General features: G+C 41.3%; 1 protein-coding gene across 3 annotated transcripts; it reads right to left on the bottom strand.

The window, feature by feature from the left end:
• Positions 1–2307: 2307 nt before the first annotated feature.
• znf217 (zinc finger protein 217) lies at positions 2308–9535 on the bottom strand. Of its 3 annotated transcripts, none has more exons than XM_041065748.1 (5): positions 9451–9535; positions 6056–7437; positions 5764–5871; positions 4244–5638; positions 2308–4112 (listed from the first exon to the last, which is right to left on the bottom strand). In XM_041065748.1, exons 2-5 carry the CDS (start codon positions 7380–7382, stop codon positions 4000–4002), a joined length of 2943 nt encoding a protein of 980 aa, XP_040921682.1. In that variant the 5' UTR covers positions 7383–7437; positions 9451–9535; the 3' UTR covers positions 2308–3999. The 3 variants fall into 3 exon arrangements, with proteins under 3 accessions (XP_040921682.1, XP_040921677.1, XP_040921669.1); XM_041065743.1 differs by having other exon boundaries at positions 9093–9512; XM_041065735.1 differs by having other exon boundaries at positions 9331–9512.
• Positions 9536–12433: the final 2898 nt, after the last annotated feature.

Genomic DNA, 12433 nt, shown 5'->3' with positions numbered 1-12433 from the left:
TTGTAGACCACGTGAAGGCCCAGAGATGATGCTTCATGAAAGGGAGGCCTGCAGTGTCATTCATCTGCAAGGAATAAAAATGTAAGTAAAGGTAAGGTGACAATTCTGGCGGAAATGCACAAATTACATAGGAAAACATTCAGAATAGGAAGTAAACATGGGGAGAGTGTATCTTCGCCCATTAAAGGGGCTTTTGACATGAAAACCCTCGCAGCATTCTGGACACGGGGATCGAGAGTAACAGGACGCATGTCATAAGCGGTTGTCGACTTGCGTTCTCTGCCACGCGTTTGCACTAAGTTTGCCACAGTGTGGGGGGAATATGAGGGTGATGCTAAGTGAAATGCTCATTTTGCGTTTGTGATTACCAAGGCCCATGGGCGATGTGCACTAATGTGAGCTAATGCAATAGATTACACAGCACTGGCCCAGGGGAACAGACAGCAAACAGATGTGGTCTACTCAAAAAGGGAAGAGGGAAGAAAAAAAAAATCAAAATTTAAAGTGTTCAATGTGCTGAAGATTGTCCTTTGCAATGTATTGTTTACAGAATGCACAGCTATGATGGGCTTTGTCAGTCTTCTCCTTTTATAGAAATGAGGAAGGTCAACAATCGTGTGTTCATGTCTTGCAGATGTAGAAGCTATTTCCAAACTTCTCTGAGGAGGCTTTTTTTTTAAAGGTCTACATGCTCAGTGAATCACAAAGAGAAAAACTGATGCTGCACTGCTTTGTCTGAAACTTTCAATCATAACGACTGCTGTCACAGCAGGTGTGTTGGCCTTCACAGCTGACAGGCAGCACCTGTGTGACATCACCAATTAGGGTGTGGTCACAGGTCCAGCAAATTTATCACTGAAGTAAAAAGATGAGTGCAGCAGCTCTTTTTTTTAAAAAGACCCCCCCCCCCCCCCCCCCCCCGCTAATACATTCAATTCATGTTAATGTGTTTTTAAAGACATTTAAATTTGTGGGGGAAAAATAAAAAGTAGATTAAAAAAATTGTCTCATCAACCAAAAATTCCGCGACCCCCCTGCAGTACCCCAGGACCCCCTGTTGAAGACCTCTGCTCTATTCAATATCAAGGCCAATAAACACTGCTGTAATTTGTACTTCTGTTCTACAATTCCAGTTTGAACCTGGCCACAGTGTGCTGTTCTATCAAAGCTGACTGCACTGAACACTGTGGGTCTGCTATTCAGACTGAACATGCAAGGCTGTAATCTACACTTTGTAAATACTGCCCTCTAGTGGTCGATCTGAGTCATTGGTGGGGACAGGAAATACATGCCACACATTCTTCAGTCCCATGACCTTTCACAGATTTACCAATGATAAAATCTTATGCCAAAAAAATATTATTTAAACTTTCTTTCTTTGTGCAAACGACTTTCTTTCTTTCTTTGGTTCATTTTGTGATGTAGGAATGTGGATGATGCATAAACTGCTTCTTGTTCGGGGACTGAGAATACTGAGGAGTATTACTCTGACATTATCACGTTACTGCAGCACCATGCATATTACAGTCCACTGACGATATAGCACAAATCTTGAATGAAGAAACAGAAAAGATGAAAGACTGGGTATGTAAAACAATCTAGAACCATCAGCCTTTCAGATCCACAGCCAGATTGTCCACTTATTTAGTCTGTCATGTGTGTATTTAGTTGAAGAAAGCAAGTTATTGGGTATCACACTGAACCACCATCTCTACGTTTCAGCACATCGTGAGTTATAACCTGTCTTGAACACTGCTCTGTTGGCTATAAAGAGCTTCCTAACACTGGAATCTTTCATCAAAGTAGAAATAAGTTTGTAATCCAAAAAATGTAAAACAATTTATTACATAATTTGGTGTAAACATCTTTCATAGCTTTTCGAATTATGCTCCAGTTTCAGTCTTGTTTCAGTTACTAAAGCTCTTATTTTTGTGTGTATTGCTAGTAATGTTTTTTTCTTCAGTAACTGTTGAGAGTATTTTTGTGTGTACTGTGACCCTGGGAAGTTTGAAGACAATAGGGATTTTTTCAACAATGAACAGCCTAGAGAAAAACATTGTACAGTGTCAAGAGTCTCAAAATATATTCGATTTGTGAGTGGTATGATACAACACCTTAAAACGGCTGTTCATTTCAGCTAGAAGTATGTGTGACACAGATGTCCAAATTAAGGACAGGCATGTCCAAAACCAAACAATAACAACGACTGCCTCATGAAGTGCACATACGCCCATAAAACCACAGATAAGTCTGTTTTCTGTGCCATGAAGGTTGTGGTCGGTCACATAACAAATGATGCCACAGAGCTCTTCGCATCTCACTTTATTATTGAAATGTGTCATACAAATATCAAACAATATTTTCATTTTTACATAAGTACACATGTAATGTGAATACCAAACAAAAACAAATAACTTAACCAAAGTCTTTCAAAGTGGCAAAACATACTAAATTACACAACAGACTAAACTTGCTTGTAAATATGGGTTAACCTGAGGCTTTTTTTCTGTTCACAGTGTATAATTAATTGAGTCATTAATCAACATAGCTGCTTTTGTTTTTTTTTTTTTCCTTTTTCCCCCCAAACCACAGTCATACGACATCTAAAAGGCCACTTTATGATCAGCTGGGACTGACTGCTGTCCCTCCAAACAAAACACCACTTTCAAGACTCTGCATAGTAAAAGCAAGCTCCTGAACAGTGACTAAATGTGCAGCCCAAAAACAAACAAACAAACAAACAAAAACAAAAACAGAATGGCTATTTAACACACAAACAGAACTCCGTGAAATTTGGTACATTTCACAGCTTATGGATTTCAGGCACCACTAAAGCAGATGATAACCATTTGCCATTTCAAAAGGATAAATAATGACCACGAAATCTGTTCTGTGTTTAAAACTGGGCTTGTAAAGACCGAGTGTATCAAAGAAATCCACAACCCAAATTGTTTTACACTTAATCATGTGCCACTGGTCGATAAGGCGCATGTAGTAGCTGCTCTTTTGTCATGAGCTTTTACGTGGCGCCTGACAAATACTGATGCCTGACAAACACATGTCCCTCTAGTTAGACTCAAAGCATGTCTCTGGTCACTACACAACTAGACAAAGGGGTTGAGCTGATACGATTGCTACAGCAGCTTAATGAGAATAACAGTGTCTAGGGCACAACATGAGGTAGACCACTTCAACAAACACAGAAGGACTTGTTATCGTGGCCTGTTTGTAAACCACTGGGCCGAAGCCATCAAGTTATTCGACAGAAAATCCCCACCCTCCAGTGCTTTGGAAAAGGAAAAAAAAAAAAAAAAGCAAACAAACAGAATAGTGCTTAATTACTGCTTGGACATCAACAGTAAGTGAACAGAGCAGCAATTTTTTCCACACAAATCTTTCTTCTTAGGTTTTTACTTAATACAACTGTCATGTACTGAAAGCTTGCAGATAAATTTATATTATCCCACAATACTTTTGTTATTCCACATACACATTTTACTGCTACTGGTATCTGGACATTAGTGTGGGTCAAAATGGATTACACAACAGTTCTGGGTGAAAAAAGAAAAAGAAAGTATCACAGTGCACACCAGTGGATTAATATCTTCAGAGAGATCTTCTGCACTTTCTCATTCAAAAAAGCAAAAATGGACACTGAGAGCCTGAGCCCCTGAAATGTCTATGCAACACAAATTTTCCTCTGCTGAAAAAAATATTAAATTAGGGGAGGCTAGACACTTTCTGAGCACAAACCATCTCTCTTCTTAAATCTGTACATTGAACAAATTTTCCAAAGTTCTCCAAAATAAGGTAGCAGCACAGTTCAATCTAGAGAGAGGGAAAAAAATACTTTTCTAATAAAACTTGATTCGTTTATATCAAGTACCAGGTAAAACTTTTCAAAGATTTTGGTCTGAGTTTGAAAACCCCCCCCCCAAAAAAGGAAGCCCTTCTGTATGAATTTCAAAGCAGTTTTCAACCTGTTACCTTGGTGCCACTTTAGGTACTTTTGTCAGTGGCCCCATAGCGTTGATTAGGGAACGGGCCTGTGGGGTCTCTCCTCTGCAGGTTGGGCAGAGTGGGTAAGTGTTGGTACAGCACAGCTCTGCCCCCTGAGAAAAAATCTTAATTGTTAACTTTACAAACTGCCAGAAAATGCGGATATAAAGAAGCCTAGTTTAAAATTTAAAAAAAAACCTATGACTGTACGTATCTCTCCTGGAGCAGCTAACCTAATACATACCTGCTCTTGGGTTGGACAGTCCTCCATGACTGGGGTTAGCTGGTGTGCTGTGATAGAGAGATGCCAGGTCATTGGGTGTGTAGGGGCGCAGAAGGTTCATCATGCTCCACTCAGTGTCCAAACTTCCTCCGATAGCTGTCGATGTATTCTTCACAGGACCCAGCATCTCAGGAACCGTGGAGGGACCCGACCCCTGTGATGTGGTTTTCACACTTCTCCCTGAGATCATCAGCCTGCTGGATCCATCCGCTGCTGGTCCTCTAAAGCCAGGCTTCTCACCGATGTCGGCTTCCCTGCCTGTAGGCACCGAGTACTTCAGTCTCTTGTTGGAAGGTTCACCAAAATCCATCTGGGGGAGGCTCCCAAAGCGGCTTGACAGACACAGTCTGGCGGCTTCCGAGTGCCACATGACGCCACTTCGAACCGGGTAACTCCTCTCACCAATTCCCAATCTGTCGGGGGGGGCTGGTCTGTCCATTACATACTTGCTGCCTGTGTTGGATTTCCTAATGAGCTCTGTATACCTAGAGGATTCCTGACTGGGATGTGAATCAATGTTCTGTCTAAAATTCTGGGTTTCCTGAACAACATCACGTACAGGTGCATGGATAGGGGACCGCTTAGGACCGTGAGGTGGTGGGTTACTAGGTGTCTTCTCTTGTGGTTTGGCAGGTTGAGGAGGTGGTGATTTGGTTCGACGAGGGTGGGGCCTGTCAATCATCGGCAGTGGGCTGACATCTTTCCCGTCGAGCGCAGGGGGGCAGCCTGTATAACGTTTTTGTTTCAAACTGCCTCCAAATCCGTTCTTTTTGGTACCGTCTGACTTGTCTTTATGAGTCAGCTTTTTGTGCATAATCAGAACCTCGGGGTACATGGTTTTATACGCACAAAAAGAACAGGCAAGTGGACTTAATGCGTTTCTGGGCTCTGCGCTGGCAGGGATGGAGAGAGACACTTTTAAGGACAGATTTAATGGGGCCTCAGAGTTTTCTTCTTTTATCTCCTCCTGTTTTATCTTCAGGTTAACAGGTGCGGGGCACTTTATGAGCACGTTATCAGTAGGGGAGTAAGCAGACTTAGCAATTAATTTATCATGCTCAGCATTCATCTCAGTGACTGGTTTGTCAAGCTTGCTACCTACGCTATCCAATTTATCTTCTGGTGTTCCACTGGTGCACGATCGGGCTCCAGGAACCCAGAGTTTGGATCGGTTTGGGACAGGATTTTCATTGTCATTTCCCTGTTTTCCATCGCTGGGAGAGGGCACTGAAGGCACAGGTTTGCTGGAGATCTCCACATAAGGTTTGTTCTTGTGGCGACGATCCAGGTGATATTTCAGTGATGTCTTCTGGGCCGCAGCATAGTCACAGTAAGCACACTTGAACGGTTTTTCACCTGAAACAAACAGTAAAGAATAAGTATAATTATAAATATCAATCACAGAATTGAACCTACAAGACACAATAAATTAAGTCCCATATTTATACATAAATCGTTCAAGCCAAATGTGGAGAATGTACCTGTGTGAGTCCTCAGATGAACAGTGAGGTAGTAGCTTGATCGGAATGATTTGCCACAGTAACTGCATTCTTTTGATCTGACCTTTGATCGGTCAAAACCGTCTTCACCTTTGGAAAAAGACACAAAGACATAAATGAATACACAGAAAGGAAGATGACTTTAAAATCACAAAAGATGTGTTATCATCCCTCACCAGCAGAGGGAGCACTCTGTTCCCAGAGTCTTTTGTATAAGACAATTAAGACAGAATGAGTGAGGCGAGTGTGTGTGTGTAATGATTCCTAAATTTACCTGAACCAAGGTTTTCTGTCAATGCTGCCTCCTCAAAGCCCTCCTCAGAGCCGTCCTCTGCGTGCTCCAGTGAGCCTACTCTGGACAACTTTCCATCCACAGAAGAAGTCGGACTCTCCTCACCGCCTCTCTCACGCTTGTGCACTCTGGAGTGAAGGACTAACTGGTGGTATGTCCTGAAGGTTCTCTGACATTCCTCACAAGTGGTTGGCCTTTCTTTGTCCTTATCTTTCTGCATCAGAGACCTCCGCTGTGGTTCTGGGTTTTCTGCTGCAGCCTGCTGCTGAGACCGGAGCTCTCTCCCAAGGACCTCTTTCACAGCCTTGTCTCCTTGGCCCTCAGACCAAATATTACTCAACTCCTCCTTATCAGAGTTGCAGTCTTCGTTGTCTGTGCTTGCTTCCTGGCCAGTCTCTTTTGAATTATTAGGACCAACTGCTATCTTGCCTTTTGTAGCAAGTTGCCAGGCCTGATAGGTGTTGAAAGGATCTAATTGTGGAATCCATTTTGATGATCTCGCATGTTGCAAACTATTTCCTGTAGAACGAGGCAGAAGGTTTAGACTGTGAAGAAATGTTTCCTGTTTGGCAAGGGATTCAGTAGTGGCATCCATGTTCTCCTTGTCTTTATCTCTGCCATGCTCCACTTCTCTATTATGTACTTTACTATGTTCAACCAAACTGTCATGGTCAGGGAAGAAAAACCCACAAACCATGCACATTTTGTAAGCAGTGACCACAGGCTCTGAAACTGGATCTTGGACGATGCCATTGATTGTGGCCGGGGTCTCCAGGTCTTGCTGGGCCTTGCTCTTTGCTCCTGGTTTTACATGCATCTTCATGTGGTTCTTAAGAAACCACGGCTCTCTGAACCTCCGTCCACAGACATTGCAGCAGTACGTAAAGTAGTCCTTGTGCTTCCTCATGTGGGTCTCCAGCTCACTGGCATCTTGCGATACCTGGCCACACACAATGCAGCTGTGAACCTCATCTTTTTCAGTAGGGAGGCCGCTCGGTTTGGGCCGGGATCTCTCTCCTGGGATCCTGAATTCTGCTTCCACTCGAAGCACGGTGGGTTCAAAGAAAGTGGTGGGGTGCTGTGTTAATACATGGGGTCCAAGCTCATCCTGATGAGTGAAAGTCTGATCACAGAACATACAAGATAGCAGTACACTTCCTCCAGATTGCAACACAGCCTTTTCTGAGTTGGTGGTGTGTGGTGTCATGCTAGAACCAGGCCCTGGGATACTTGCACTGTTGCTAATCAGAATGTCTTGGGCAAGTCCATCTGGGCTCTCCACAAACGGCAACAGGGAGTGAGTGGGCATTGTCCTCTGAGGGCGGAGCAACAATGCCGCATACACTGTCCAGACTGTTAGGAACCTGGGAAAAATGGGGAAAAAGTGTGTTAAGGCTTTGCTCAATATCAAAAATGGGATCAGATAGCAACTACCTAACTTTAAGATAGAGAATCAGAATCAGTTTAAAATACACCACACACAGAGAATTGCCTTCGCTCATACTGAAACAGGAAATGTATCTTTTTTAGCAATCAACTGCACAGACAAGTCATTTCCTCTATATGGAGGCCACTGATAAACCATGAAAACAATGTTTTTCCTGCTCACAAGCATAATTTTTCTTAATTCTTAGAATCTATATTACCTTGATTGTCTGAGTAGTAAACTACTTAAACAATCATGCCACTTTAATGTGGTCAGTATAAATGTATAGGTTAACATTGCCTTTCCTGTTCAGATTTTTTTGTTAAAAGACTATTTTATAAACTGCACTGTTTCAAATTAACTTATTAGTTAAATGATAATAGTTATTACTGAATACAGTATACTGCAGATGAATAAAAACAGTACTCAAAGCCCTTAATGTAATAACTAGCATTTTTTTTCCTTTTACATTTACCAGCATTAAATACCTGTAAAAATCAAATACTCAAATACTGTTAAACATGTTATACAATCCTAAAATCCTTAGCCATCTTGTTTTACGCTCCAGGTGTATAATGTTCTGTTTTCCTTTTGTTTTGTGTCAGCTGGGACCACTTCCTCGTGACTTTGCCATAGAAGGTGTTTCAGCATGTATAATGAACTGCTTATATACAGAAAGAGAAAGTTTAGGAAACTCAAAATCATACTGTTAGTTTGAGTCACTCAAGAGTGGAATAACTGGACCAGCAAGTCAAGAGGCTAATACAAATGCAAGTGAAGAATGTGACAAAAGCATAGCGTATAGCAGCCCATTGTAGCATCTATTTATATGTGTGTATATTAGTTTTTTGTTGTTGTCTTTTTTTTTAAGTTCTTCTAATCGACATTGTGCCACCAATATAGTGTTACCACTGGGCAATGCAGCTGGTAAGGTGGAAATCCCAACTTCAAGTTTCTAGTTACCTTCCTGTAACCGAGCCCTATTTCTCCTCGATAATCTAAACTTTGCGCATTAACCACAGCCCATCGAGCTATAATTAACTTGCCTGTGTGTACTTTCGACATTATCCAGGTGAGCACAGGCAACTATCGATAATGACAGTAGGGTTTTTTTTTTTCTTCTTCTTTCTCTCTGTCTTTTAAAAGCACACCCATGCTTTGTGTGAGGCAGCGTTAACGTTAGCCACCTTGTTATTCCAGTGAAGCACAGCCCTCGTTAAGACCATTAACGTAGCTTACTCGTGGGGGGGTGGGGGGGATGCTCGAAGTTAAACCGTAAAGATCTCTCAACGCGAGCCGGCGTTAACTTAATCAAAGTCAATCGTATAATTAACGGAGTAGCTATTACATTTCTATGTGCACTTAATAAGCAAAGCACGAGGAATCCGGTACTTTCTCAGCGATACGGATCGATATCAGTCATCAAACTGCTGCTGGCGTTAACCCTGGTTGGGAAATCTCGAAATCATTAAAAAAAAAAAACTTAATTTAGCTAGCATGAACTCAACAACCGACACGTTCCAGCAACGACAACGTTATTTTCATAGCAACAGATTGCTTCAAATCAACACGAGCCATACCTTGTGTACTTACGTTGGTGCTTAATTATTTGTTTAACGCCAGTTTTTTTGTTGCTGTTGTTTTTTGTTTTTTTTTTTTCCAAACTTAACCCAAACTCAACGACACGCTAACGTCGCTAAAAAACCGAGCTGAGTAAAAGCCACGAATTCGCTCGCAGCCTTAACGACACTAACTAACGTTAGCAAAACTGCACTTTCTGTTGTCTCCGACTCCGACTTGAAACTGTAGAAACTCACCAAACAATACCTACCAACTGTGAATTTCCGGATTAATAATGATACTGATACTACGTGCGACCGGAGTCAGTGAGCTAAGCTGTTTGTGTGGGTTGCTTCTTCATTTCACAAGGCGTTGCTGGTGGACAGCTCACCTATTCAATTGTCTGAATCATATTTGCTCTACTTGGAGAATCCTCACTGTGCAGCTGTTGAGATCTGACGCGCGCTCCCCTCAACGTTCCCTCAAGATGGAGCGCGTGCACGTCGCCCCCCCTCCCACACCCACCCCTAAAACTTATAGGGCAGTCACGTGGTCGCGAGTAACAGAAAAGGATTAGTACGCATAATCTTAAAACTGAAACGCGACTGTGAGACGCAAACCAAACACAATCACAAAACACGTGCGATGCGTTTGTTTATCTAAGATATATTTTATATGACATCCTGCTGAGGCCCACCTACCACTCACCGGCAGGTATGCCAGTCTGGCCATTTAAACATTGTTATGGTGTGGGCTTCATTTGTATTTTAAGTCTATACTATCACTTGTATACAGTGATGTCTAATATTATGCGTTTCCCCGTTTGGTTCTCAAGACCTTGGCTTATCCTGCTGATAATGCGCCCTTGAAGCTCCTGTAATATATGTAAACCGTCGCACAGTTTGTCAGTGTGCTGTTTACAGCCACAGGCCACACAACAACACAACGTTTGATATGTAACGCTGCGCCGAACCTACCTAAAAGTGTAGCCCTTCTTCTTCCACGCTCTCACGTCATGCATCAGCTACCATGTGGAGATGGGGGAGGGGTGCCTCAAACTTTTTCACAGATACATGAGGGTTTTTGCAGAAGCTGGTTGGTTGAGTCATAAGAAATTTCAGGTTCTTCCTATTTCCTATAGAACATGCATAAAAACTTTATTAAGTTTTCAAGTTTGCGGGCACACATATATATTTATATGCTCACACACAGTGTTGAAGCCTATGTGTATGTGTTATAGATCAGGATGCTTTCTATAGTCTATTATGAAAAGATGCTAATGGGCTTAAGGCTAATAATAATACTAATATTTAGGGAAGCTGTAAAGTCACTATGTGATTGTGTGGACACAAAAGAAAAAATAAAAATAATACACTAAGTTTGTGAGATAAAGACTATCACCTACAGTAGCACCCAGTGGCTAATGTGTAGTTAAATAACAGCCCATCCTCCACCCTTGAACCCTTCCAAACAGACATCAGGCAGTGATGGTAGCTTAAAGAAAGCCTTACATCACACAATCAATGAAGATATTCAGTAGACTACAGCGTACACTGATTATGGAGACACACACATAACCTCCCCCTGAATGCCAGCAATGTCTGAAAGAAAAAAAAAACTTTATCAGTAACCACTCCCAGCTGATGAACAGTGAACAAAGACTGGAAGACTCCATTTTCCAAAACCATGTCACACATTAGACTGGGCTGTTCCCTGCACCCCCTTCTTTTTATGGGCTAATAAAGTGTTTTGTGGGTTTATTAAAAACTGTTTTCAAATCCTTGTAGTTCCCATGCAGGTCAGACAAATGCAGTGTTTAGTGCTTATTTTATCTTATCAAATCTTGTAAAGCTGACAGTTAAATAGCCCACGTGTTCTTTGACTACCTAGAATAAAAAAAAAAGATATCCTGCATGCGTTTTGCATAAGAAAGACTCAATCGCTTACGTGTGCTGCCCTAAATTAAAACATTTTCCTACCCCCTGCAACACTCTGATTCAGTTTTTGGTATTCTTGCCTCACCACGAGATCCTGTTACACAAACAAGTCTAGTATGTTAATCAAAGGCACCACATGTGACACATCTAGGCCTCCCGCTCATTTCCTATTGTTCTGTGACCACAAAGGCTCTGTGAAAGGCTATCAATCTGGAGCAGCAGAATGATGCCCCTGGATGATGAAACTGCAGAGAGATTTTGAGTTGATCATAAAAATCCCTCCACGTGGAGGTGGTTGGTAGTTTGTGTTTGACTGCACAAACATTTCTTTAACTTGATGACAATTTAATCATAAATTCAGTTGCAGTTATTTAATTAGCATTCATCATCTGTAGTGGTAATGACAGCAACAAGTGGGCAAACACTGTTTACTTTTAACTGATTTAATTAACTTTGTCCTATTGTTTGACTTTATGCTAATGTAATTTCTCTTCCAAAAATCCTCCAAGCTCGTTGTCTCAGATTGTTTCTTCACAAAGCAAAACATATATGTATGCATTCAGCACTAAACCGAAAGCAGCATATTCTAATTAACAATAAAGGGGCATTATTGAAAAACCAAATTCTTGAATGAATAATTACGTATTCAGTAGACAGACACCCTGATAGGAACTGGATCAACGGATGGGGAAAGGCTGTAGTGGCTTGTTTTTGTGTTGATGTGTCAGGAGCAGCTGACTGCATTGTTCTCCTCCAGATTCACAGCCTGGCTTCTTTCATAATCCTGGTGTCGCTCCTGAAAGACACTGATAATATATAATCTCCTTTCGCACCCCTAGCCGGTAATGTTTATTCAATGCAACCAGCTGTTGTGTTGCTGATCATCAGAGAAATTTTATCAGTCAGCGAAAGCATTCCTTGGTGCAACTTTTCTGCACGCTTGAAATATTTTGGCTCTTTCCTGAGGAGAAATTGAGAAAAGGAGGAGTCTCTTTGTTCTTTTGCTAGTGCCACGCGTGTCTGTATAACCTTTTTTGAGTTTTAGACTTTTTTAAAAACTTTTTTTCACACAGTGACTCTTCAATGACGTACATAGACAGTTGCACATAGAAAACAAAAAATACAAACTATATCAAGTAAGTGGGCAGCAACACTTGTAATTGGCAAATACAATATAATTAATAAGAAAATCACACAAAAATAAACAAGAGTAAATGTAACATAGGTTCAGTAGTTACTTCGAATAAACCTGAAGTATTGTTTAACCAAAACTTTCTTTCACCATCAAAACCAGGACAAACAAATATATAATTAAACATAAAGAACTGGGATATAAATATCTCTTTTTGAAACTGGCAAATAACGGCATCACACCTAAATTTAGACAGACTTGCTCTGTGCCCAGAGCTAAGCAGATTATTTTTCAAAAACGAAATC

This window comes from Toxotes jaculatrix, chromosome 2, assembly GCF_017976425.1.
Source record: "Toxotes jaculatrix isolate fToxJac2 chromosome 2, fToxJac2.pri, whole genome shotgun sequence".
In the NCBI taxonomy this organism is placed as follows: domain Eukaryota; kingdom Metazoa; phylum Chordata; class Actinopteri; family Toxotidae; genus Toxotes; species Toxotes jaculatrix.
This window is presented reverse-complemented; position numbering and strand designations above follow the sequence as displayed.